This window comes from Seriola dumerili, unplaced genomic scaffold, assembly GCF_002260705.1.
Source record: "Seriola dumerili isolate Sdu_G_001 unplaced genomic scaffold, Sdu_1.0 BDQW01000025.1, whole genome shotgun sequence".
In the NCBI taxonomy this organism is placed as follows: domain Eukaryota; kingdom Metazoa; phylum Chordata; class Actinopteri; order Carangiformes; family Carangidae; genus Seriola; species Seriola dumerili.
The window spans coordinates 3322348-3346043 of record NW_019174280.1 but is presented as its reverse complement, the minus strand read 5'-3'; the positions used below and the strand labels follow the sequence as shown (position 1 = coordinate 3346043).

The following is a 23696-nucleotide window of genomic DNA, read 5'->3' as shown; positions in this document are numbered from 1 at the left end:
AATATAACAGGAGGTACCTCTGTAACTTAGCTGACTATTAGCTGCTAGTATAGGGGCCTCACCATGGACCTGCACAAAGCAGCTTTCCTCCTGGGAGCCCTGATCTGCACTGGTAAGACATAATGACATCTTTGAGTGATACTTATGAATAAATCTGTAATTATATAATTGCCATAAAATATGAAAAAATTGTAACAGTGATTGGCTTCATTTCATTGTGAAAGTAGTTCATTAGGACAACTCTGTCAGGATATATTAAGAGACAAGTCCACATGCACCTAAAAATAGATTTTGTTCTTGTTGCTGTTGAGACATAGATTGAAGAAAACATAAATCTAATTGAACTGCCTGACAATCTAGGGTTGCAACAGTCTGGACTTAAAGGTTCCAAATCCAATTTGCTTCATCAGGATAAAATTTCTCAATTTACATCTTTGTCTGAAAATATCACCTATGGTGTACCCCAGGGTTCAATCCCGGGTCATACAGTATTCTTTTTTTGTGTCGTGTTTATGCCTTCACTTCACTCTACAATAAGGAAAAGAGATGTATCATTACTTCATAAACAATTTGACCTACTTATGGGGCTGAATGGTAGTGACCTGGCATGTCTAAACCTCTGTACTGGATGGCAAAAAAGTTTATAAAAGCAAGTCCAACATGGTTCTGTTGGTCCACTTGAGCCATCTTTATATTTCCTGAAAAAAATTGGGGCTTGATATCAAATATTAAAGGAATAATCAAGCATATGTGAAATGAGTTAGATGAGGACATGGTTAGCTTAGCTTAGCATGAAGACTGGAAGCATGGAGAAACAACTAGCCTGTTGCACTTCACGTTTTATATTGATTAAACAAATAAGATGCAACATTTTAATTAGTGACCATTACAGGTGCTGGAAAGCAGATTTGTTAAAGGTCCCATATTGTAAAACAATAGATTTCCATGTGAAACGCTGCGCAATCATTGGATGTCAGAAAGCCAATATGTCATTGCACAGCCATATGATTATAGTAATATTAGAGACCAGTGGCTAAAGTAATTTTTTTCAGAAATACTTGAGCATTTCAGTCCAAATTTGACTGTCTGCTGGACCATCGACATTTGCATTTACTGATGAGTTTTAAGCTATAGCCAATGTTGTGCCAGTTCACACTTAAAATGAACTAGTTCAAAGTTCAGTTCATACAGATGAAAATGAAGTGCCATAAATCACAGTTCCAAAAATGAACTAGTTCACGTTCATTTGTTCCATTTTTTTAAAATAAATCGGCTGCTACTTTTTTTTCAATAGAACCTCCTTCTATCCATCAATCACCAGCCCCAAATCATTGCCACTCCTACACTAAATGAATTATTGTATACCACTGAAGGATCATAGATGTGAGTTACATTCAAAACCGACTGTACCGCTAGCACCAGCCATGCTATGGAGATGTCATGCAGCATGCCGTAAAACTGTCGTAAAACGTGAGTGGCGTTCACTCTCATTCTCATGTTCACATTCACCATTTGTAAACTGATTCATTCAGTTCAGCGTTCACAAAAAATATGAGCGCGTTCAATGAACGGCGTTCACAGCACAACACTGCCTATAGCTGTAGGCTACAGTCCGTTACCTATGCGGTGCATCACTCAGAAAACATGATCATCATCAGAATAGAGGCCAATGTGATGTCCACCAATGTGTGCCCACATTTGTGAAAGTAAATATTTGAATGTGCTCCATAATTTAATATTATGTCTGCATTTAGGGTTTGTTAACCAAGAGATGTAACTGCAGTAGCAGGGTTTTCTTTTGTGATAGTAGGGGGCAGTGTGAGATAAGGGTTCGCCACAGAGACTGTAGCGAGGGCGCATGTCCTGCTGGTTTTCCTCATAACTGCGGAAGACTCAACTAAATCGAGCCACGTCTCCATGTGTTATTCTCTTTTCCCTGTATTTCAGGATATTTATAGCTGTTTACGGTTGCCGCAGTCCAGTACCTGTTACACCAACACAAAATGAACTGCTCTTGCTAGAGCTCCAGAAAGAAGCATGAGAGAGGAAATGTAAAACTAAAACTGTATTTGCAAAATAAGAACACATATATCTTCTTATGGATATCAAAACCTTCAAATAAAACACAGCAAAAGTATAAAATATGGGACCTTTAACCTTTTAGATAGAGTCAGGCTAACTAACTGTTTCCTCCTATCAAACTGCTATTTGCAGCTTCAGATTTATTGCTGTCAACAAGGAAGCTAATAAGTGTATTTCCTAAAATGTTTAAATACTCCTTGAGGTGCTCTGCATTAATTCTTACTGTTCTCTTTTGACTTTTTTATGCTGGACTAGTCCATGGACAAAGATTTAGTTTTGTGTGCCAATTTACCAATTTTCTTCTTCATCTCAACACACTATTCCCTTCTTCTGTGGTGGTTTTAAAAGTCATAGGATTTTCATCAAATCCTCTGACGCTATTCAAAGTCCACAGGACTCAGAGCACAGACTTAATCCCAGAGACCTAATCTAAATATCTGTGATTCACCTATGGGTGGGAAGTTCAGGGTTGAAATCGCGGGCTTCCCAGCACACTATTACATCACTGTTAAAATTTAAGTGGCACAGTTCTTAACTGTTTCTCAATTCCTACTCGTAGAGGGTCTCATAAATAATATCCAATTCTCCCTGGCAAAATTCAGTTTTTAGAAAATTATCAAAGCAACAGTTTCTGATTCTAGAGCATCAATACAGTTGTGATTTAAACATCGTAAAGACTATAAAACATCTTAATTGGTATTTATTTCATTTTAAAATTCCTCAAGGAAGCATACATGTAAACTGTAAATATATGTACGTTTGTGTATATGTATTATACAGTGTGTAAACATATTGTATTTTCTTCTTTACTACTCAACTCTTTTGAGTTTTTTTTATTTTAAAAGGTTGACTGTCCTGTCAATAGCTTTTGTTCTCTATTGTGTCGAGACGCTCAACTCAGAGAACTATAGTTACACATGTAACCTTCCATTACTATTCTGATATACTTTCATTTACACATATTTGTTACAAGTTGTAATGATTTTGTTTCCCATTTATTACTTGATACATTGTTGTATTACTTTAATTATTTTAGCATTTGAAAATGTTTATTTTCTATGTACCGTATATTTGACAATGACAATTCTTTTGTGTCTGATTGTAGTGAGTGGTACTGAGGTGGATGGCTACGCCAAAACTGAAGGGGCATGGATCCTCTCGCTGAACAAACGCCAGTATTCAGTAAACACTGCGGCCCAGTGTGCCGAAAAATGTAACAGTGAAACATCTTTCACATGCAAGCAAGTTCACCCTTTTGAAATACTAACTTTACATTTACACCTACGTCACAATTTAACTTCTTCTACATTTAGCGCTCAGCATTTAAGCCTTGCATTGGCTGTGTTCTGTTCTCACAGGTCATTCATGTATATTGAAAAGGATCAAGAGTGTTGGACAGCAGCAGCAAACTCTAAAACAGAGACGATGCTGCGCAGAACCAGCGCAGGTTTATATGAAAAAAAAGGTATGTTTTTTTTTTTTTTTTAATTTATTGTCAATTTTGACACCTGTTAAAGTCCTGTTAAAGACCTGTTACAGACCTGTTACAGACTTGTTACAGACTTGTTACCTGCTCCACTTTAGATTTTACATGATACTTTTTGTTTTCATCACACTGTGGTTAATGTTTAGCCTATGTTGCATGATCGTGGTGTTTGGACTGTGTCTGCAAACACAGTAGAGAGGGACTGCAAGTTAAACACCACTGTCGCTCAGATTTTGGGGATGATACAACACTTCAGTGGAATCAGATAAATGATTCACTCAGGGAATTGTCTGATAAATTTGATTAACAGATGATAATTACATTACTGTACTTTGTAAGCAAATATTCAACCTAATTAGCAGGCTGATTTTAGTGAATGATCAAACATGTAATGCTGATAGTGTCCTTTGTCTTGTCCAGAATACCTCCTGGAGTGTGTGCATGGATTAGGAACAGATTACAGAGGGACAAAGTCCAAAACAAAAACAGGAAAGACATGTCAGAGCTGGGAATCAAAATACCCACACAGGCCAAAGTACGTATTCACATCTCATGTTATTTTACATGACGTCATATCCTTTCATATCTTTTCATATCTTTTCATATCATTTTTCCTAAATGTGTCTGCCTGCAGTATCACACCGCAGTCCCACCCCCTAGCAGACCTGGACTCAAACTTCTGCAGGAACCCTGATGGAGACAGTGGGGGACCCTGGTGCTACACCACCGACCCCAACACCCGCTGGGAACACTGTAATGTACCCAGCTGCACTGGTATGATTCCACAATAATGCTAAGGCTCATATAAAAACTACTGTATATCTGAAATTACTCCCTATTCTTCTGCACAATACAGCTTCCTTTAAAGTTTCCAGATTTCTTCTATTTTTACCCTCAAGTCCTGAGGTCTTGAGGAGTTTTGGGTAGAACCTGCTGCTGTAGGCCTGTAAAATCCTCTATGTATGTATGTTCCAGAAATCCCATGACTTGGGAGAGCTCTGTATAGTAAATGGCTGGCGCATGGGAAAATACATGGGTGGACAAAATTGCAGGAGCATCAGACAATATAATGCAATGCAGAAACAGTTGTGCAATAAACACTATCTTTGAAAAAGGTAGCAATGTGAAATCTGTTGCATGGTGTAGATTGTGGTGTTATATTGGATATTGTATTTTCTTGTAAGCTGTTTCTGTTGCAGGAGGTGGATAGAGAAATGTAATTTCCAACCCTAGATATTTTACATTTCTGTACGCATATACACCAGACATTCTAGTCACATAAATACCGACATGCATGCACGATGCCAAGGCAGACTAATTACAAAGCAGATAACAGTTTGATGTCGGTACTTGTTCCTTTACAGAGGAGTGTATACACTGCAGTGGTGAGAACTACAGAGGAAAAATCTTCACCACTGAAAGCGGCTTCACCTGCCAACGCTGGGACTCCCAGAAACCTCACAACCACGGCTACATCCCCAGCGCGTAAGACTACATGAGCTACACTTGAATTCATAGACCAACCATAAGGAGGGTTTCATGATTTTAACACATACAACTTGTTTCTAGAAGCTAAACTAAAGCTACAAGAGTTCTATTCAATGTTTACCCTAGTCTCCCGGAGAAGTATCTTGAAGAGAACTACTGCAGAAACCCTGATGGAGACCCCCGACCTTGGTGCTTCACCACCAGCCCATCCAAAAGATGGGACTTCTGCTCCATTCCACGCTGCAGTAAGTCCTCCTGTTTAAATATGTTTACTTTATTTCTATTTCATTACTGTAAAACCTTATATCAGCCCAAGCTCCCTCTACTGCAAGTAATAGAATTGGAATTTTATTTAATATGAAAATATACCTTGCCATGCAATAATAGAATTTATTCATGCATTTTCAAACAATACAGCAAATATGGTTGCTGCTTTTGAGAATGAAGGAAAATGTGTGTATGCCAAAAGGTGTGCACTCAGTTTCTAATGTGTTCATACCTGCTGAAATACCTTTGAGCAAGACGTCGAACCCCTTCCTGCAACAGGATAACATTGAACAGGCAAGCTGATCCTGGATCACAACCTGTGGGACAAAAGACAAAAACACATTAACATCATTTATTTATTCATTTGACAAGATTATTGAGAATATTATTAAAAATACAGAAACTGAAATTGAAGCTAATTTTTCCACTTTTTCCTGAATATTTTTTATGAGTTGCTATAATTACAACAAACTGTTGATTACAAATAGAGCTGGAATAATTATTAGACACATTGATAAGTAATTTAAAAAAAAAAAATCTACAACAATTTTGATAACTTATTAAATCACTTATCAGGCAAAAACTGGGGGGTTAACTATTAATTGATAAATGAAAAGAATCATTCATTGCATGACTTAAGAAAAGTTTAAGAAAATGGCGGAGCCTCCATACATAATACGGCTGTTCAGGTCTTTCTGTTGCTGTTGTGAGACGACAGTAAAGAATTAATTGCTTTGTTTGCCACTTTTTTGTTTAATATATATATTTTAGAGGATCTAATCAAATAAATACAAGAAACTTTGTCATAATTTCCAGAAGAATATAACTGACATGTTGCCCACATGTTCACTGTGAGTTCTACAACCAAGCCATCTCGTCCTCTGCCCTCAGCATCCGAGCCTCCCACCATCGTCCCAGAGCTGACCTGTGCCACTGGTGAAGGCGGTGCGTACCGAGGAACAGTTGCTGTGACAGAGACTGGCAAAACTTGCCAGAGCTGGTCGGCTCAGACACCTCACAAACACAACCGCACCCCAGATAACTACCCCTGCAAGTAAGAGCTCCTGTACCTGGGAAAGATGTCTACTCACACAGAGCGACACAAACAAAACAATAAACAGTGCTGCAAATACAAAAAAACTTTGAGGGAACCAGAAACATTATCCCAAGCAAATACAGTATGCTGGCCTCATCTCTGTTTGTGTCCTTCATTATGACGGTGTATTTATTTGTCAGAGGCCTAGATAACAACTACTGTCGTAACCCTGACAACGAGCGGATGCCCTGGTGTTACACCACTGACCCTGAAACTCGCTGGGAGTACTGCACGGTGCCGAGCTGTGGGAATGCACCTAGACCAGGTAAAGCAGTGGTTAATGATGGTGTTGTACACTTTTGAAACTGCTACATGAGATTTACAGTTGTTTTCTGATTCCTTCATACACTTTGAAGACCGAACTAATTTACAAAGAAGGGATAAAATACTAGGCAAAGCAATGATTAATTGAAGTAAATGAGTAAATGAAAACTCCTTTTCTTACTCAGTTACAATAATGTTAATGCCAGTGGTAATGGAGGTAGACTAGAAAAGAGGATGAGGCTTCAACAAAGACTTGCGTTTGAAATAATGACTCACAGAAGTAACATATATCCTTTCTTTCTGCTTCAAGTGAAGATAAATAGAGGGGGAAATTCATGTGTCCATTAGCTCATTGTTGATGATAATAAAAACAGTTAATAATAAATAAACAATAATAATTAGATTAGTCCACTTCCTGCTGAGGTGTTGTATAGCCTGATGGCAGTGTGAACAAAGGATCTCCTGAACCTCTCTGTTCTGCAGCGCAGTGAGATGAGACATTTGCTGCAGCTGTAGCTGTAGCATCAACAAATTAGCCTATATTTTTGTGTCTTGCTACAGATGATCCTATGATCCCCCCAGAAGAGGAAGACTGTTATGAGGGGGATGGGTCAAACTACCGTGGCATAACATCAGTGACCATCAGCGGGAAAAAATGTCAAATCTGGAGCTCCATGAGTCCTCATAGCCATCGAAAAACTCCACAGAACCACCCCACAGCGTGAGCATCAACTGTCTCCTAATACAGTTTATATTAACAAATGCAGATTTGAACCTTGGTTTTCAATTCAAGCTTACAGGACATTTTAGCTGATCCTCAACCCAAGTATCCAGACTTCCTTCCTTCCCTTCATCCTCTTCTGACGACCATACATCATTTCATTCAAATGTTATGTAGTGTTAACGCCATATTTTAGAATTTACTCTCGTTGAAATGGGGCACCAGTCCTCTAGGAGGACAACAATGAATTACTTCATTGCCAAATTTATCAATCTCATATCGGAAGCCATGACTTCTCGATTCAATGGATCTCCAGTCTCTACGTCAAAAGAATACAACAGGACAAAGACTGGGTGTAAATAAAGGAGTTTATTAACTAAACTACTATCTACAGAGTAAATGCAAGGTGTAATAATCATAAAGATGAAAATAATAATGAAATGAGCAGTGTGATGAGTTGGCAATGGTGGGAGAGAATATGTTATGGCTATACACTATGACTATACAGCTAATGATACTACATCTACGAATTAGGTTTGATGATTAAATATTGCTATATTTCGACATCAACCCAGTCATGAGCAGAGTGTTAAGACCGGCCTACTGTGAGTTGCGCTGTAGCTGAAGACCCTCAGCTGGAAGCCAGGTGGCTGTGGTTGCCGTGGTAACCCTGGAGATGCGGGATCTAGATGGATTCTCCTGGAGGCCGTGTCCCGTTATCACGATGACGGATTCTGCCGGTGTCTCAGCGGTTCAGCTCTGGTGGAGTTTGCCAGGAGACTTTCTGTCTCGGGCACTCTTGATTTCTGCTCGGCTTCTCTGCAGGCGGTCGTGCAGATGTTATCTGCCGGCGTCTCTTGCGGGTTGATGCGAAATAAACTCTAATGCTCTTCACTTTGGCTGGATAACTTTAGAGGAGACTGGCGTTGACCAGATGACTCTAAAGTTGTCAAAATCTTCAAAAAGGAAAACTTGATGATGATTAAAAGTTACAAAATTACTCTGAGGCACTTCTGTTGCTTTGGTTCAGTTGGTCTTGACTTGGCTTATAAAAATAAAAGATCGCGCATGTAGACAAAAATCATGTTACTTGTAGCTTGTGGCAAAGAAAAATAAAAGACGCGAAAAGTGCAAAAATGACTAAGAGCCATGAGTTTGTGGCTAGCAGCTTAGAGCTAAGAGTTTACATGGCTACAGAGCCGGGCTTTGAGCCGGGACTCTGAGCTTTGAGCAAAGTTCTAGCTTCAGCTTTTCAGCCTCTAGCTTTTAGCTTCGTTTCTCACATCTTCTTGTCATCTGGGTTTCTCTGACTTTTTCTCAAACTGAACATCTGACCTCTGACCCTTTCAGGCTTTTCTGCACTTCTCTGACTTTTGTGACCCATGTGTGAATTGATCACGACTGTTTTATCCTCTGGGGGCCGATGTATGTTTCAGGGTTGTCACCTGTCTTCTCCCGTGTTTCCACTTGGAGAAGAGAGTAATTTTCCACTGAACTTTGGAATAATTTAATTCTATAGTTTACTTATAAAAACTTATAAACTCGCACATCCGTCTTCCACCATGACCACAAAACATTAAGTGAAATAACATATAAAACTACTTGCACTAATAATGGCAGAGAGGAGTAATAGGAGTGTTGATTTCATATTACATCCTTCAAACCTGGAATTAATCATGATACAAGTGGTTAATTGATCAAACAACAATATAAACATTTCCCAAAGCTAATAGTCTATAAATGTGGATTACACAGCAGTTCTTTGACTGTAATAATAATAATATGGACATGCTGGATGTCATGTAGTGTGTGTTACCTTGTGTGAAGGATGCTGACAGTATGGTCACATGAAGGACATTGTCTTAAAATCTACATGTTACATTTCAAACATTCTATGGGATAGAAGTTTGGGATTAACCTATTGCATAGGAACATCTCATGAGTTACAGAACAGCTAGATATTTAATTTTACATTCTTCCTCAGATCTGTGTCTGTGAAGAGAGTTCTGCTGGTCACTACCCAGGATTGGAATGTGGGTTGTAGTTTATGACTCTTATCTAGAGAGGGACAGAGGAAGGGAGGTTGGTGTGTGTGTTCATGCATGGCACAGAGAGGCCAGGATTCACACCTTAGTGTTAATCAGTCCTTTTGTTGTTACTTGCTCTATACAAGAAACAATCAAATATCATTAGACAAAGTCTTATTGTTACAAACTGGAGATTTTGCCTATATTCTCGAGTTGCCTGGTGTCCATTGGTTAATCCTCTGGAGCTGACCCTTTGACCTTTGGTTCTGGTTCTGTGTCGTTCGGACATGCTAAAAGCATGGTCTGTTTGTAGAAGAGGGGTCCTTTGTCTCTGTTTCCTATCAATTTGATAGTTTGATGATGGGAAGAGTCGCAAAGTGTCAATTGTGGGTCCGTAACTCTGCATGTCCTTATAATGAACTTCCTTAATGGCTTGTGACTGATGCCAGGCCAGGAATGTACGCTACACTTATATCTGGAATATATACATGTATATACATATACATGCCTCTCGTCAAGTCAAATTACTTGGTCAGAACTATCTGTTATATTATATTAAAGATAAGTTAGGGTTATAGTCTATATTTTTGTTATTGACAACAAATCCAATGAGAAGACTAAAACCAACAATTAAAGGTTCTGTAGGCCATCGTCACTGACAATAGACCACCAGGATGTCAGACCAAAACAAATGCTACGATGCTTCAATTCTGCAATCATCAAGAAAGTGTCTAGTTGCGTAGAAACGGAATAAATTTGTTTGTAGATCAACATGGCATATTTAGCATAACATTCTCTCAAAATTGACATTACCTGTAGAATATTTTGTCAGGATAAGCCCAACATTACATCTGGTTACACAGCATCTACTTCTCCACTTCTTACAGCTACTTAAAAGTCAGAGGCAAATCCTGTCCCCTGGTGGTAACTGTGGTTTTGTATATAACAGAAACCTTTCCTGGTTTGACTATAGGAATAATAAACAAAGGTTGTTGGTACCTGCTGCCCTGACGCTCCAGATCTTCTCTTTCAACAGGGACCTCAGGAGGAATCTTTGCAGGAACCCAGATGGAGACCGAGCTCCCTGGTGTTACACTACAGATCCCAGCGTCCGCTGGGAGTACTGCAACTTGGAGAAATGCCCCACCAATGCTTCAGGAATACCATCTGCTGTACCAAACCCCAGGCCCCCCTCCACCGCCACCCAGACCCCACCAGTGAAAGGTAAATCAACTTTCTAAATGTGTATTTGTCAGATTTTAAGATCAGTTTTGATGTTTTAAAATCTTTTATTCACCCACTTGTTTCTTTTTGTGTTGCTGTGTTAGACTGCAAAGTTGGAAATGGAGAAACATACCGGGGTCCAACCTCCATCACCATTCTGGGTGTGACCTGCCAGGCCTGGAGCGCTCAGAATCCTCACCAGCACAACAGCTTTACCCCACAAACTCACCCTACCAAGGGCCTGGATGGAAATGTAAGTGTGATCCATTTTAACTTGTAGACTTCTGGAGTTTGGACTATTAGCTCTTGATATAATAAACAATTTAATGTTAAAAGCTGGCAGAGTCATAACATTATCTTCTGGTTCATTCATTTTCTCCGTCTGTGACTGTCAGAGCTGCAGAAACCCAGATAACGATGTGAACGGACCGTGGTGCTACACTACTGACAGGAACAAGAAATGGGACTACTGTCAGATCCCTGACTGTGGTATGTGAACATTATTAATGTGCAGCTCATTACAATTCCTTATTTAACTTTTTAACCACTCTAACTGCATTGTCTCTAGGTCCGTTTTTCGGTTAAATGTGAAATATCTCAAAAACTAATCTATGAATATCCATGAAATTTAGAATATTGGTTCATGGTCCCCAGCGGATGAATCCTACTGACTTTGGTTAGTAGATAATGGATATAATTGTTAGTTACAGCCCGAATCTAGAATTTATTCAGCTCCAAGCACAGCTGAGTCTAAGTACACCATGGCCTGGAAACTACAACTTATACTGACGAAAGCTGATTCAACTGTGACAATGTGGAGCTGCCGAGTCTGACGTGTTAAACTAGCTACTGTACAGAGGATAAACCATTTTGATTTAACAAGGCCTTTTTGGCACCACCCTCAGGTCAAACTTTACAATTCCCTTCCAACTAATTATAAGGATTTAATATGAAATTATCAATTTATTGTTCATCCAACACATACGTTTTCTGATCCATAACCTGACACAGGTACATTTTTACTAAATTAAGCAAATTCAGTGTCATTCCCTTGTGAGAATTCATGACTGGACTTTTCTTTGTAGCGGGATTGAATTGTGGGACGCCGGTTACCAAACCAAAGCGTTGTTTCGGTCGTATTGTTGGAGGCTGCGTGTCCAAAGCTCACTCATGGCCCTGGCAAATCAGCCTCCGGACTAAGTGAGTACAACAATACTAAAATAGGATGTAAAGGTTAAAGTGATATTGGGTTTTTCATCCTCATCTGGATGAAAAACAACCCCTCAACTAAATGATAAAAAAAAATTTTTTTAACCTGTTTCCAAAGGTTTACCTCTGTTAGAGAATCAAAACAAAGATGGCTACCTGGAGGCTAGCTGGATAGGAAAGTCATAACTTGGGAAACAGGTTCAAAATATTTTTCTATGATTCAGCAGATGGAATATTTTTTCATCCAGATGGTTTGAAGTGTTTGTGGATTCTGAAAAACCTTCAGCATGTCTTTCAATTATCTTTTACAGCTACTGACTGTTACTTCTGTGACCTGGATGTATGCTAATACATGGAAACTGGGGCTAAAAATGACCAATATTTTGGTAAAAGAAGTGGATATTAGATATTTAGACATCGATTTTAATCTTCAAAATGAAAGCCATGTTTCACAGAGCACAAACCTCTTTTGTTATCAGTGTAAGACATGAACCAAAATGACAAAATGATCATTCTAATTTTGCAGTTTTGTGTTTTTTCATTGTTTTATTCAGGGTGAAAAAACACAATTTGACTATCACTAAAAGTCTTTACTGAAACATAGACTTGTGAAATTGTTCCATCTCTCAAAGGGAGGTTGATCCACCAGCTGATCCACCAAGTTATAAAAATGAAGACTATACAGACAATTGTACTAAACATTGTCTATTAATTTGCATGTTTTTTAAACCAAGATGCTGCATCTCATGGGGTTTAATCAGCATATTTAGTTTATTCTTACTTTTGAAATGAATATTTGACTCTAAAAAGCTGGTGTGTTTATTCTGTCCTACTTACATACATTTCTGCCTGTCTCTGTCCACCAGTACGGGAGTCCATTTCTGTGGAGGAACTCTCATTCACCCTCAGTGGGTCCTCACTGCTGCACACTGCCTGGAGAGGTCAGGGAGACTATAAACAAAAAACATCTAAAGACCAAATCCTGCAATAGCACCACCTCCGGATAACTGGTGTGTATGTTTATAAATGTTATGTTCTGTAGGTCTAAGCGGCCCTCAGCCTACCAGATTCTGCTGGGCATCCACACAGAGAGAGCCACTGAGATGTCCAAGCAGGAAAGGAGACTGGAAAAACTGGTGCTGGGACCCAACAGGGCTGACATCGCTCTGCTCAAACTGGAGAGGTGAGATCTGGACAGATCATTCCCCCACCACTTCTAAGGTCAAATACTAATACAATGATACTATTAGTGCAGCTACCCCTCCTTTATTACTTCTGCATATACGGCACTACTAATATTTGGAATTTTACAGATTATACTGTTTAGGGCTGAAACAACTGACCATTCGCTAAGCGTCTCCCCATGATCAGCGATAAGCCAATCTTAGCTTAGCATCTAGGCAGGCTGGTCAAACTGTGGATACTTGGCATTTAAAGAGTCTATAGTGTCTTGTTTCTAATTTCCTTTTCAAAACCATTAACACATGAGTAAAAGCGTAAGGAAATGTGCGAACACTGTGTGAACAGTGTGTTCATTTGTTTTGATGTGAGATACAATTTTGTTAGCATGTCTTACCTACTGACCTACCCTCAAAAACCAACTGGTAACTAGAGGTAGCTGAATCAATCCCCACAGTAAAGATACTACCGAAAAAAGCGAAATCACACCACACACGAATACTACACACTATTAATCATGCATTCACCTGATAAATCATGACATCTCCCCTTACGTGACCGACTTTGAGTGGTAAATCCTCCTCCATTACAGTTTACTGCAACAGTGCAGTGTGATGAAGAGAAGACAGGTGTAGAAAGAGTGGCTACGGGTTTAAGGTATTAATAATGTGTCATTCGTTAAGTAAACCTAAGATTTATTTGCTGGTCACAGCTTTTTCAGACTTCGTTTTTTTGCTTTTATGTCACTGTAAATTAAATATCTTTGTATCTTTGGACTGTTAAACTTAGCAGTTTGAGGACATCAGTTTGAGCTTGTGATGTGGAGTTGTTATTGTTTTATGATGTTTTATAGATTGAGTTATTCACCAGTATATAAAATAATCATCATTAGTAGCAGTCTTTCTACAGTGACTGAAACTGGTATTCCTGTGGATGTGTGTGTGTGTGTGTGTGTGTGTGTGTGTGTGTGTGTGGGATTCATGTGTTTTCAGCCCTGCACTGATAAATGACAAAGTCCTGCCAGCTTGTCTGCCAGAGAGGGACTTTATTGTTGCCAGTGGAACAGAGTGTTATGTTACCGGATGGGGAGAAACGCAAGGTACAGTATGTCATGTGTATGTGTGTGTGTGTGTGTGTGTGTGTGTGTGTGTGTGTGTGTGTGTGTTTGCTCTTGTGCTGCTATCTTAAAGGGGACTAATTTGAGTTTTAAACTCTGACTGTGAGGTCATTTTTAGAAAATGAGGTCATTTTTGGATGGTCCTCATTTCTTCAGAGGTTATGTATGAGGTCCTCATTTAGTGTTAAAACTGGAGCTTTATTCCATATTTACCTTATAATGACTTTTATTGTCTAACAGCAGGATTTTTCCCTGCTATGATAAAAACATCAAAATCAAAATAAGGGCAAAAAATTCATCTTTAGATTGCTCTACAGATTTTTTATGGCATCAACAGCTATTAGATCAGATCTTTTTCCAGCTATATAATTGAACCTATAGTGGATTATAAAGTGCCAGTTGGTGACAAAAATATACCAAATCCCATCTGTTGATTCAAATTAAAGAGACAGCAAATACTCTGACACTCAGGTGCAAGTTTAAAAAATGTAACAGCGAGCTGGGTGGTTTAACAGGCTGAGAGTGCACCTTTAAATGAGATTAGTTAAATATCTTTCAGTGTAACAGTATATTTGAAACACACTAAAACACGTGATCAAATACAGTGAATGTGAATTGTAATACAAAGACCTCTCAAAGGCTCCCAGCTGAAGGGAACCCCGTGATGATAATGATCACGATCGTGTGTGAATGATGAGGATGAGGAGGAGGATAGGTGGCTAACTGCAGGAAGGTGTGTTGCAGGTACGGGAGGTGACGGCACCCTGAAGGAAGCTGGTTTCCCTGTGATCGAGAACAAGATCTGTAACCGTCCGTCCTATCTGAACGGCAGAGTGAGAGACCACGAGATGTGCGCTGGAAACATCGAGGGAGGAACAGACAGCTGCCAGGTATTCAAAACTCACAAACTATGGGAACTGCATTGTTTTCTGACACAATGTCTTTAACACCAGCGGTTAGTTTGGGTCCCCCAGTGGCCCCTCATATTGGCTATAACACTACAAACAACAAGTATAAACCACCCTTAAACCTTTCTCGGATTGAAAACCATCTGATGCACCAAATGTGTGAAACAAGTTGGAAATACATTCTGCTACTGTACTGTGTGTTTGTGTTTGTTTCTCCCTGCAGGGTGACAGCGGTGGTCCTCTGGTGTGTAATGCTCAGAACAGGTATATCCTGCAGGGCGTCACGTCCTGGGGTTTGGGATGCGCCAATGCCATGAAACCTGGCGTCTACGCTCGAGTCTCCAAGTTTGTCGACTGGATCGAGAAAACCATTAAAGCCAATTAAAAACGATCCGCCTCGAAAACAAACAGCTTCAAACGTGACAAGTCACGGAAAGTGGTTCATTTTGCTTTAGATATATTAACATGTATATACTGTTCCAACGTCACTACTTAAGTTTGCTGTCTGCCGTTATCTGATGTTAACGATGTGCTCCTCTGTAAAACAGTGAATTCAGAGCACGATGAGCCGAGCATATTCCTGGTTTCAGGATGTAAAAGTGTGTTTTCTGTAAGAGCTGAAGAATAAAACTTGATACAAAGGAAATGGGGAAGTCATGCTTTATAGAAAATGTAAAAATTGTTTTTAGAAGAGGGCAACATATTGTATCACGAGTAGAACTCTATCTACAAACACATGCATCACACACTTCTTGTTTCCTTATTGCTTGTCAGCTTTGATTTTAAAAGTTTCTTCATTTGTTGGTTCTCCAGTGGATTCTCCTTTTTCCTGGGAGCAGAAACAAACATATTCTGTTAATATTAAATAGAAAAAGCTTCCTGCATCAATTTCTTTAGATGATAGTGGTGAATCAATCATTAAGATTTTGTTATATTGACATAATCTTTCTTACACTTATACCTTGTTAACAAAGAAATAAATTGACATATGATGTGTAATTTCACTCCAAAATTAGTTTCATTTAAATTATTTTATTAAATGAAACCTAATAATAATAATAATGTATTGCCATAATATTTTTTACCAGTAGTGGAAAGTAACTTGCTCATACACATACTTCAGTACAATTATTGTCATTCTTTGAGTATTTGTATTTTCCGCTACTCCTTCTGCTCTTAACTTCGGAGAAAAATCTTGTGCTGTTTTACAAGATTTAACATCTTACTAAAAAAAAATATAATCAGCTTATATAATGTGTTGCTACAGAGGTGACTATCCAACACTATACTAGTACAAAAGCATAATTCATAATCTAATAATATAGTACATATAATGATTAAGGGCCATTCTGCATTTGCATCTGCATCTGCTTTTACTGGTAATGGAGCATTCTTCCTTTTGTTGCTTTAATAAAAACTGAATCTGAATACTTCATTCACCACTGATGAGGAACAATGAGAATAAATAATACTGTGTGATAAATTTTATCAAATGTTTTGGGAAATGTTTCACCTATTAGGAAATTCGATATCATCAATAGTCTCGGGGAGAGGAACTCCTCTGGTTTCAGGCAGCAACAGCACCAAACCTCCAGCTATGAGCGCTACCACTCCTGTGTGACATACAATGTGAAGATTTAAAACCCTGAGTGAAGTAACATTCAGAAAAGTGCCTCAGATACTCAACCCTTCACTCGTCATAAAAATCATCAATAACAGGTAGAAAACACACCGAAGATGATGAGTGGCAGCTCCAGCCAGATGACAGCCAGTCTGTAGAGCAGGAACGGAGCGACGATGCCTCCAACGTCACACAGAGTGGAACAAACTGACACTCCCAGGTTCCTGTATCCAGTTAAACACCGTATAAACACACTGCATATTTACTGTATACACTGTTCACTGTACTGTGAATGTGAAAGTAGAGATGATCAAACTGACCTCACCTGACAAACGTCGGGTAGAGCTCAGTGTTAACAAACACCACCATCTCGAAGGCCATGGTGATACCCAGCCGACCGATGCAGGCCACCACCGTCTTAAACCAGAACATACCTGCAGCACAGAGACAGAGTTGCATTACAGGTGTGTCTAGACTCTCTCTTAAAAAAACACAACGTTTAGACTTAATGTAATCATACATTTTACTAGGGATACAATGACACAGGTCAAATCTTAGAGGGACACAATTAATAGTAATAATTAGCTGAATTTTATCAGTGGAATTTTGGACTTTTATGCTTTTTCTGGGAAAATACTGGGAAATACTTTGTCAGGAAAGTCACCCTCTGTTTGGGCCACTTGTTTGTTCAAAGCTATAACCAATCCAGGTGCAGTAGACGTACAAATTGTTGAAATTATGACAAATAAATATGGTGAAACAATGCAAAATGTCTCATGAGTGAACTTATTTCAAAAATTAAGTACCTATGTAAGTAAGTAGGAATAATTACGCCTGTAATTATTTCCAAAAGCAGTCTCCCTAAGAAGCAAGCGAAAGACGGAGTAAAACAATCTAAGAATAAGAAGTTCTTCTCACTGTCAGGGATGACGGCGGTGACGAGGCAGGAGGCTCCGGCGACGATGTTGGCGGAGGCGAAGGGGAGACGCCGGCCGATACGCTCAATAGTGAAGAGGATGAGGAAGGCAGCAGGGAACTCCACCAGGCCAGAGATGAGGAAGTCAATGTAGACGTCTCCTCCTGCTATCCCCACCCTCATAATGAGGCCCTGATAAACCACACCGCTGGTGAACCTACAGAGGTACAATCAGACTCAGTGTCTCTCTTAGTCTACTTTTAGACTAAGGGTTGGCCGACAAATCGGTGATCTTCTCACCAGTTGAACATGAGGATGAAAGTGTGTTTCCTCATATTTGGGGTTCTGATCAGGTCCAGCAAGGAGGCAGAGGGGGAGTCACCCTCCTCATCAGTGAGTGTCTGAAAGAAGAAATTATGATCCAGTTGAGGATCGTGACAGTAATGTAGGAACGGATTTGACACCTTGATTTGATATTTTAGCAGAATTATGATGTTAAGTAAACTGTTGAATCGATCTACCTCCAAGTTCCTAGTGAGTTTCTTCTTGTTCTCCTTTGCCATAGATTCAGTGATCTCCATTGCTCTGGAGGAATTGTTCTGGGAGATGAGCCACCTTGGAGATTCTGGGATTAACCTGGCAGACAAAACCACCCAGACACAAAAATCTCATTCACCCACACGTCTGCTGGTAATGGACAATCTGGCCTCTGTCTGTTTCTTGGTTTAATGTGTTTCTTGAGGTGAATCATAGCTGAAGTGAAAATCAAAGGTGACAAACTGCTTTCTTTGGCTGGACCAGCCCTGTAAACAGATCTCTCACTGACTGACTGAGTGATGAAGTTAAACCATTGGTCTGACATAGTGATAAGGTTACAGCATTTTTAGCATCTTTTTTTCCAAAAAGCACCTAGCAACAAATTTAGTGAATTCTTGGACAAACCTAAGCTAATTTCCATAGAAGAGTTGATCAGTATTTCCCCTCAAGCATGAGGTCGGGCTTTCCCTCCGCACACCTCTCTGTGCTGGCCACATGGCAGCTGATGTGAATGAGCTCCTGACTTTCTCTCTGAGGGACAATTTTACAGTAAATACAGCTGAAATCGCAGCACAGTCTTTGTCATTCACTTATGTGATTGGTGATCATGTCAGATGACATCGCAGTTATAAAATCAGGATTTTAGCAGCAGCAGATCAGCAGCTCGGAAATGGCTTGGGAGTGACTGCTGGTTAACAAGTAGTCTTAATGGGCCAATATTTCATACTTCTCTGACATGTTATACATGTTAAAAGAATGACAAAACATGCTACAGCAGAAATGACAAGAAATGAGAGAGTTCGGGAACGACATGCGACAAAAGTCTCTGACTGGATGTGGGACAGGAGACATTGTCATTAATGGTTAGCGTTCGTGGTTCACCTCTGAGCTGCCAACCTATTTAATAATGAGCAGTAATCCACAATAAATGCCAATTGCAGCCTGAAAAATCTCTGATGTTGGAGGATACAGCTTGCATTTACATCAAAACCAAGGGTGGTGGTCTCATAATGTATAAACAAACGGAAGGAGAGATGTTCACTGCAATTCAAAAACACTGAGATCACGTCTCAGTGCATGTGACAGAGAGCATGTGCTCTTCCTTCATGACCTGGCTTGTTTTATGGAAAAGTACTTAAAGACAGATATAAAATGCCACGAGGGACCAGACGATGACTGCAACCAAATCTACAGCCAAGAATATAAAGTCTCTCACCAGTAGTAGGACAGGAAGAGGATGTAGGGGGCAGTGATGGTGACCTGCAGCCAGCGCCAGTCAGTGATGAAGTAGGCGAGCAGAGGGAGGATGAGGACGCCGACACTGAAGAACATCTGGTACAATATGCCCACTGTTCGTCTGTACTCCACTCCAACTATCTCTGTCACTGAGAGAAAGTGTATTTCACTAGAACAAAATGAACGAAGTGAGACTGCTGCAAGAGGGACATGAAGAAATGACTAATTTTGTTACTGTATGTGGTAGTTGAACCTATCTGTAAATTGTCCACTAAACAATCATTTTTCAGGCGGTTATTCATATATTTATTCACATGCACCAAGTGAAGTTTGATTAAAACATGTGGCCAGTTTGACAGAGATTTTCTCGACTGATCTGCATTGTGACGCCAGTCTTCATTTGCAGTCAAATGCAAGTCAGATGCTTTCATAAAAATAAAGACTGACTGACCGCTGGGCAGCCTACCCCCCAGGCTCCCTCTGAACCCAGCCAGTCAGTGACACCTGCTGACCTGCGGCAATAACAGCAAATCATAATCTGTGGTTCTCTAACAAAGTTGTGGAACGAGCAAAGAGCAGGGAAAGAGGTTTTAGAGACCACAGTAACAGGTTGTAAATATACAGCAGTGAAGACATGGTCTGTTGTTCTCATTTGTCCATGGAAACTATCCTGAGTCCTACTGATGAATTAGCAGAGGAAGACAGAGTGTCTCAGCTCTGCTACAGGTCTAGACTGAGCTGAGATTATCTGTTACAGTTTGTTTCTGTATTTTCACACTCTTGGCTGAATTTTTCATCAAAATTTCCTTTTAACTGTTCAGCTTTTCCTGAACGCAAATGTTTCCAGCTGAGCAAATTTAGCATGCTTGCTTGGTCAGCCAGGTTTTTAGTTAAAAAAGTCATAATTCACACAGAAATACTGGCAAAGAAATCCTACATAACATAGTCAATAACTGGACAGCTTTGTGCGACAAAAGAATTTAGACGTAACTTAACTATTAGTTTGATGTAGGTCAGAGTCAACCCTTGGAGTGTTTGAGTATGAGGTTGAAGGTGAATTGTGAGAACCATAAATCTTTGACCATGCAACTATCCCTCTAACTGAAACTTATATATATATATAAGTTATAACTTGCACATATAACAGCAGTCTGTTTATAATGTTTATCTGATTTAGCTACTGTAGGTAGTTAATGAATATATAATTAGTGAGATGAAAAAATTCTACGTCAAACACTGAAATCATCATTACGCAGCATGTAGGAAGTCATCCAGCCTCCTTTGACTCCGAAGCCAAAGATGGTCCTGAACACCAGGAGGGAGATGTAGTTTGGAGCCACAGCCAGCGCAAACCCAGAGATCGCATTCAGTATGAATGACATCAGGAAACTGATCTTCCTGCCAAACCTGCAGACAGATGGAAAAACAAGCAGCAAGAGGTGATTCCTTTCAAAATAAGAGAGGGTTGAGACAAGTATAAAGAGTAAGCTTTAGATCTTTTATTGTATTTTTGGCAAACATTTTTGAAGGTATCACTGATTGTGTTGGTTAAATTAGGTGAGGTTTACAAAGAACTAGAACAATTAACTAGACAAATGTGGACCTTTTTAAAACCAAGGATACAGAATATCTGACCAGATGCATTATTGTAAATTTTACATAACAGATAAAACTTGGTATTTTTGGAAATGCCATTTATTAATAGTTAAAATCCTAATAGCTAAAAATAATTTGTCACCTTCTGTTCTAACAAACTGACAGTCAGTGACTGAGGTTTATCTCTCTCCAAAGTACTGCTATAGCCTGATGAAGGTGTATTTGGCTAAGAGTTGGGGTTACTTTCAAAAACAACTAGTTTGCATGACGTGTTGCCCGACCACGTCAGAAATCAAAAGTGTTAATAGTTATTCCGAATGTCCACACTGAAAGTGGGGAAAAAGATCATTTCAATTCGGGGATAACTCTTCTGGAAGACATTCATAGTGTTGGCTTCCTCTCTGCTGAGCTGACTGATGATGACGTGAGGTGGGTGCAAATGTTGGATCTAATCTGATGTCGAACAGGTGTGGGAGAAGGGGGCTTCTGAAGGTGTTTAACCAATAAGCAGTTCTGATGAATTACATAGCTGATTATAAGCCAGTGTAAGACCTCACCTGTCGGCAAGGTAGCCGAAGGCAAAGCTGCCGGCGAGGAAGCCCACGTTGAGAGTGGACTGGTACATGTCGACCAACCATCCATCTGAACACACCAGGTCAAACTGAGACCAAAAGGAAGAAGGCTACATATGTCTACATACAGGATATCCTTATTTTTGTACAATAAAATACATATTACATTGCACAACTTGATTATTTGATTTAATTGAGAAGCATTATTTAGAATATTGAGTGGATTATGTTGTTTCAGGTTTGTAATGAATGAAATCAGTCCTACTCTGAAGAACAAATGCGTCAAATTTCTTTTCTCACCTCTGTGACAAAGGACTTCCTCCCTTCATTCTGATACTCCCAGCCGTCCTTAAAGACAAAAATAAAACATTGCTTTTAATACAGATAGTAATGTTACTCTTACTCTAAAATGTTATCATCAAAACACATCAGAATTAAAAAGGAAACCAACTAATTAGAAGTAATTCTCCTTCCCTGGTGTGACTTTGGCTTAAAAATGAACCTTAAACCAAAGAGGGGCCCACTGTTAATTTCTGCCCTTAAACTCTTAGGAATCTGTGCACACCACTGTCCACAAGGCTGAGAAAGTGCCATGAAAGTGCTCTGTTTTTTTTTTTTTGCATTGAAATTTTTAGTTATATTTAAAAGAGCACTTTTACAACCTCAGGGTCACAGGTGCAGACATTACTTTGAAAGAAATGGAGAGAAAAACAAAACCTTAAAAGATTTTTAACTATGGATAAATGTTTGGGGTCACTGTAATGTAATAAAGTGCCTTAAATTTTGGACAGTACTGTGTATGGTATTTGAATCTGTCCTTGAACACACACAAATTAAGACTCAAGGCAATTTGAGTTTGAGACATTTTTACTGCAGAACCAAATAATCCAAGAGCAACTAATATCTAAGATCTCACCTTGCACATAGAGACTGGGACTCCACTGAGGTCCAGTTCCTGGGTGTCACAGGTGAGTCCTGTGCTGTTCCAGTCCACCTTGTACTGCTCACAGCTGCTCTGCTGCAGCACCCCAGAGCTGTTGACCAGAGGCACCGTCAGCCTGCGACTGTCTTCCAGGCTCCAGCCGCACGCCTGCCTCCTCTCCACCACCGCAGAGTCCCGACACCAGTGATCCGGGGTGAAACCCTGGAAGACGATGCCGACGTACACACCTGCAAAAGGCAATGACAGCAGACAGAGCAGGGCAAAGATACGCCTCTGACACTGGCCAAAAGTCCCAGCCTCCTCCAGGAGGTCATCAAAGGTTGTCATTATCGCTGAGATCCAAGACTTAAATTTTTTTTGGTATCTAAGGTTTTACACTATGGATGAAGTTTTGTTCTCAGTGCATTGTAGCCTAGAGGAAAAGGCTAGGGATCTGCTTTAAAGATTTTGACAGACTTCACAGTGCACCTCACTAACCAGGGTGATCTTTGAGCTAAAGTCCAAAAAAAACCCGTCAAAAATGGTTAAAGCTGCAGTGGAAACAACATGTTACTGTTTAGTTAAACAGAGAATGGCAGAAGAATTATGCAATCATTGAATGAACCTGAACTGAAGCCAAAACAAATTCTCAGGTTTAAGTTACGCATCATGATGGTGTCACAGGACAAAGATGTTTTTGAATGCTGAAAAGTCAAAAGTGGATAACACTTGAAAATGTCGGCCTTTTATGACTCCTAGAGGCTGCATCAAAAATGGCCCTGTATGGTAAACAGCATAGTACAAGGATGGTCTAATTTTTATTTTTATTTATTACAAATATAAATGTATTAAATCAGAATCATATGCAATAAATATTATATTTACGCAGGAGGATTAAGCAAATTTAAAATGGTGAATTTAAGTAATTGTACATTAAATAGTGAGTTACATAGTTATTCGACAGCTCAGTAAACTTTGGCCATTTTGTCAGAATTGTTATGATTTTGAGCGCCATTTTTTTCGTTATCGAGCTTATCTTCTCTATATGTTATCTGTCCTCGTCTGTGACTTTCGCAAAATCCCCCATGCTGTATGTCTGTGTCTTATTTATTTGCACAGATTTTGCTAAGTTATGCTATTGCTACATAGCCAACGTTAGTATTAACGGCTGTTTAGCTACCAGTTTGGTAAGAGCTTCAGCCATTTTGCATTTACAAGACAAGAGGTC

General features: G+C 39.5%; 2 protein-coding genes across 3 annotated transcripts; one reads left to right on the top strand and one right to left on the bottom strand.

Moving 5' to 3' along the window:
• plg (plasminogen) lies at positions 1-15714 on the top strand. 2 transcript variants are annotated; one of them, XM_022765936.1, is made up of 19 exons: positions 1-112; positions 3188-3323; positions 3441-3547; positions 3989-4103; positions 4203-4342; positions 4933-5053; positions 5183-5301; positions 6215-6377; positions 6560-6684; positions 7245-7404; positions 10468-10655; positions 10760-10908; positions 11051-11144; positions 11741-11855; positions 12731-12805; positions 12907-13047; positions 14036-14142; positions 14905-15050; positions 15292-15714. In XM_022765936.1, the coding sequence occupies exons 1-19, from the start codon at positions 64-66 to the stop codon at positions 15451-15453; spliced, it is 2412 nt and encodes an 803-aa protein (XP_022621657.1). In that variant the 5' UTR covers positions 1-63; the 3' UTR covers positions 15454-15714. The 2 variants fall into 2 exon arrangements, with proteins under 2 accessions (XP_022621657.1, XP_022621664.1); XM_022765943.1 differs by lacking the exons at positions 1-112; positions 3188-3323 and having other exon boundaries at positions 3454-3546; positions 3987-4103.
• Positions 15714-22963, bottom strand: LOC111237015 (solute carrier family 22 member 2-like). Its single transcript, XM_022765958.1, has 12 exons — positions 22463-22963; positions 21847-21894; positions 21532-21635; positions 20631-20785; positions 19359-19527; positions 18127-18241; positions 17906-18006; positions 17608-17822; positions 17015-17123; positions 16801-16913; positions 16582-16681; positions 15714-15897 (listed from the first exon to the last, which is right to left on the bottom strand). Exons 1-12 carry the CDS (start codon positions 22814-22816, stop codon positions 15810-15812), a joined length of 1671 nt encoding a protein of 556 aa, XP_022621679.1. The 5' UTR covers positions 22817-22963; the 3' UTR covers positions 15714-15809.
• Between the last annotated feature and the right edge of the window lie 733 nt (positions 22964-23696).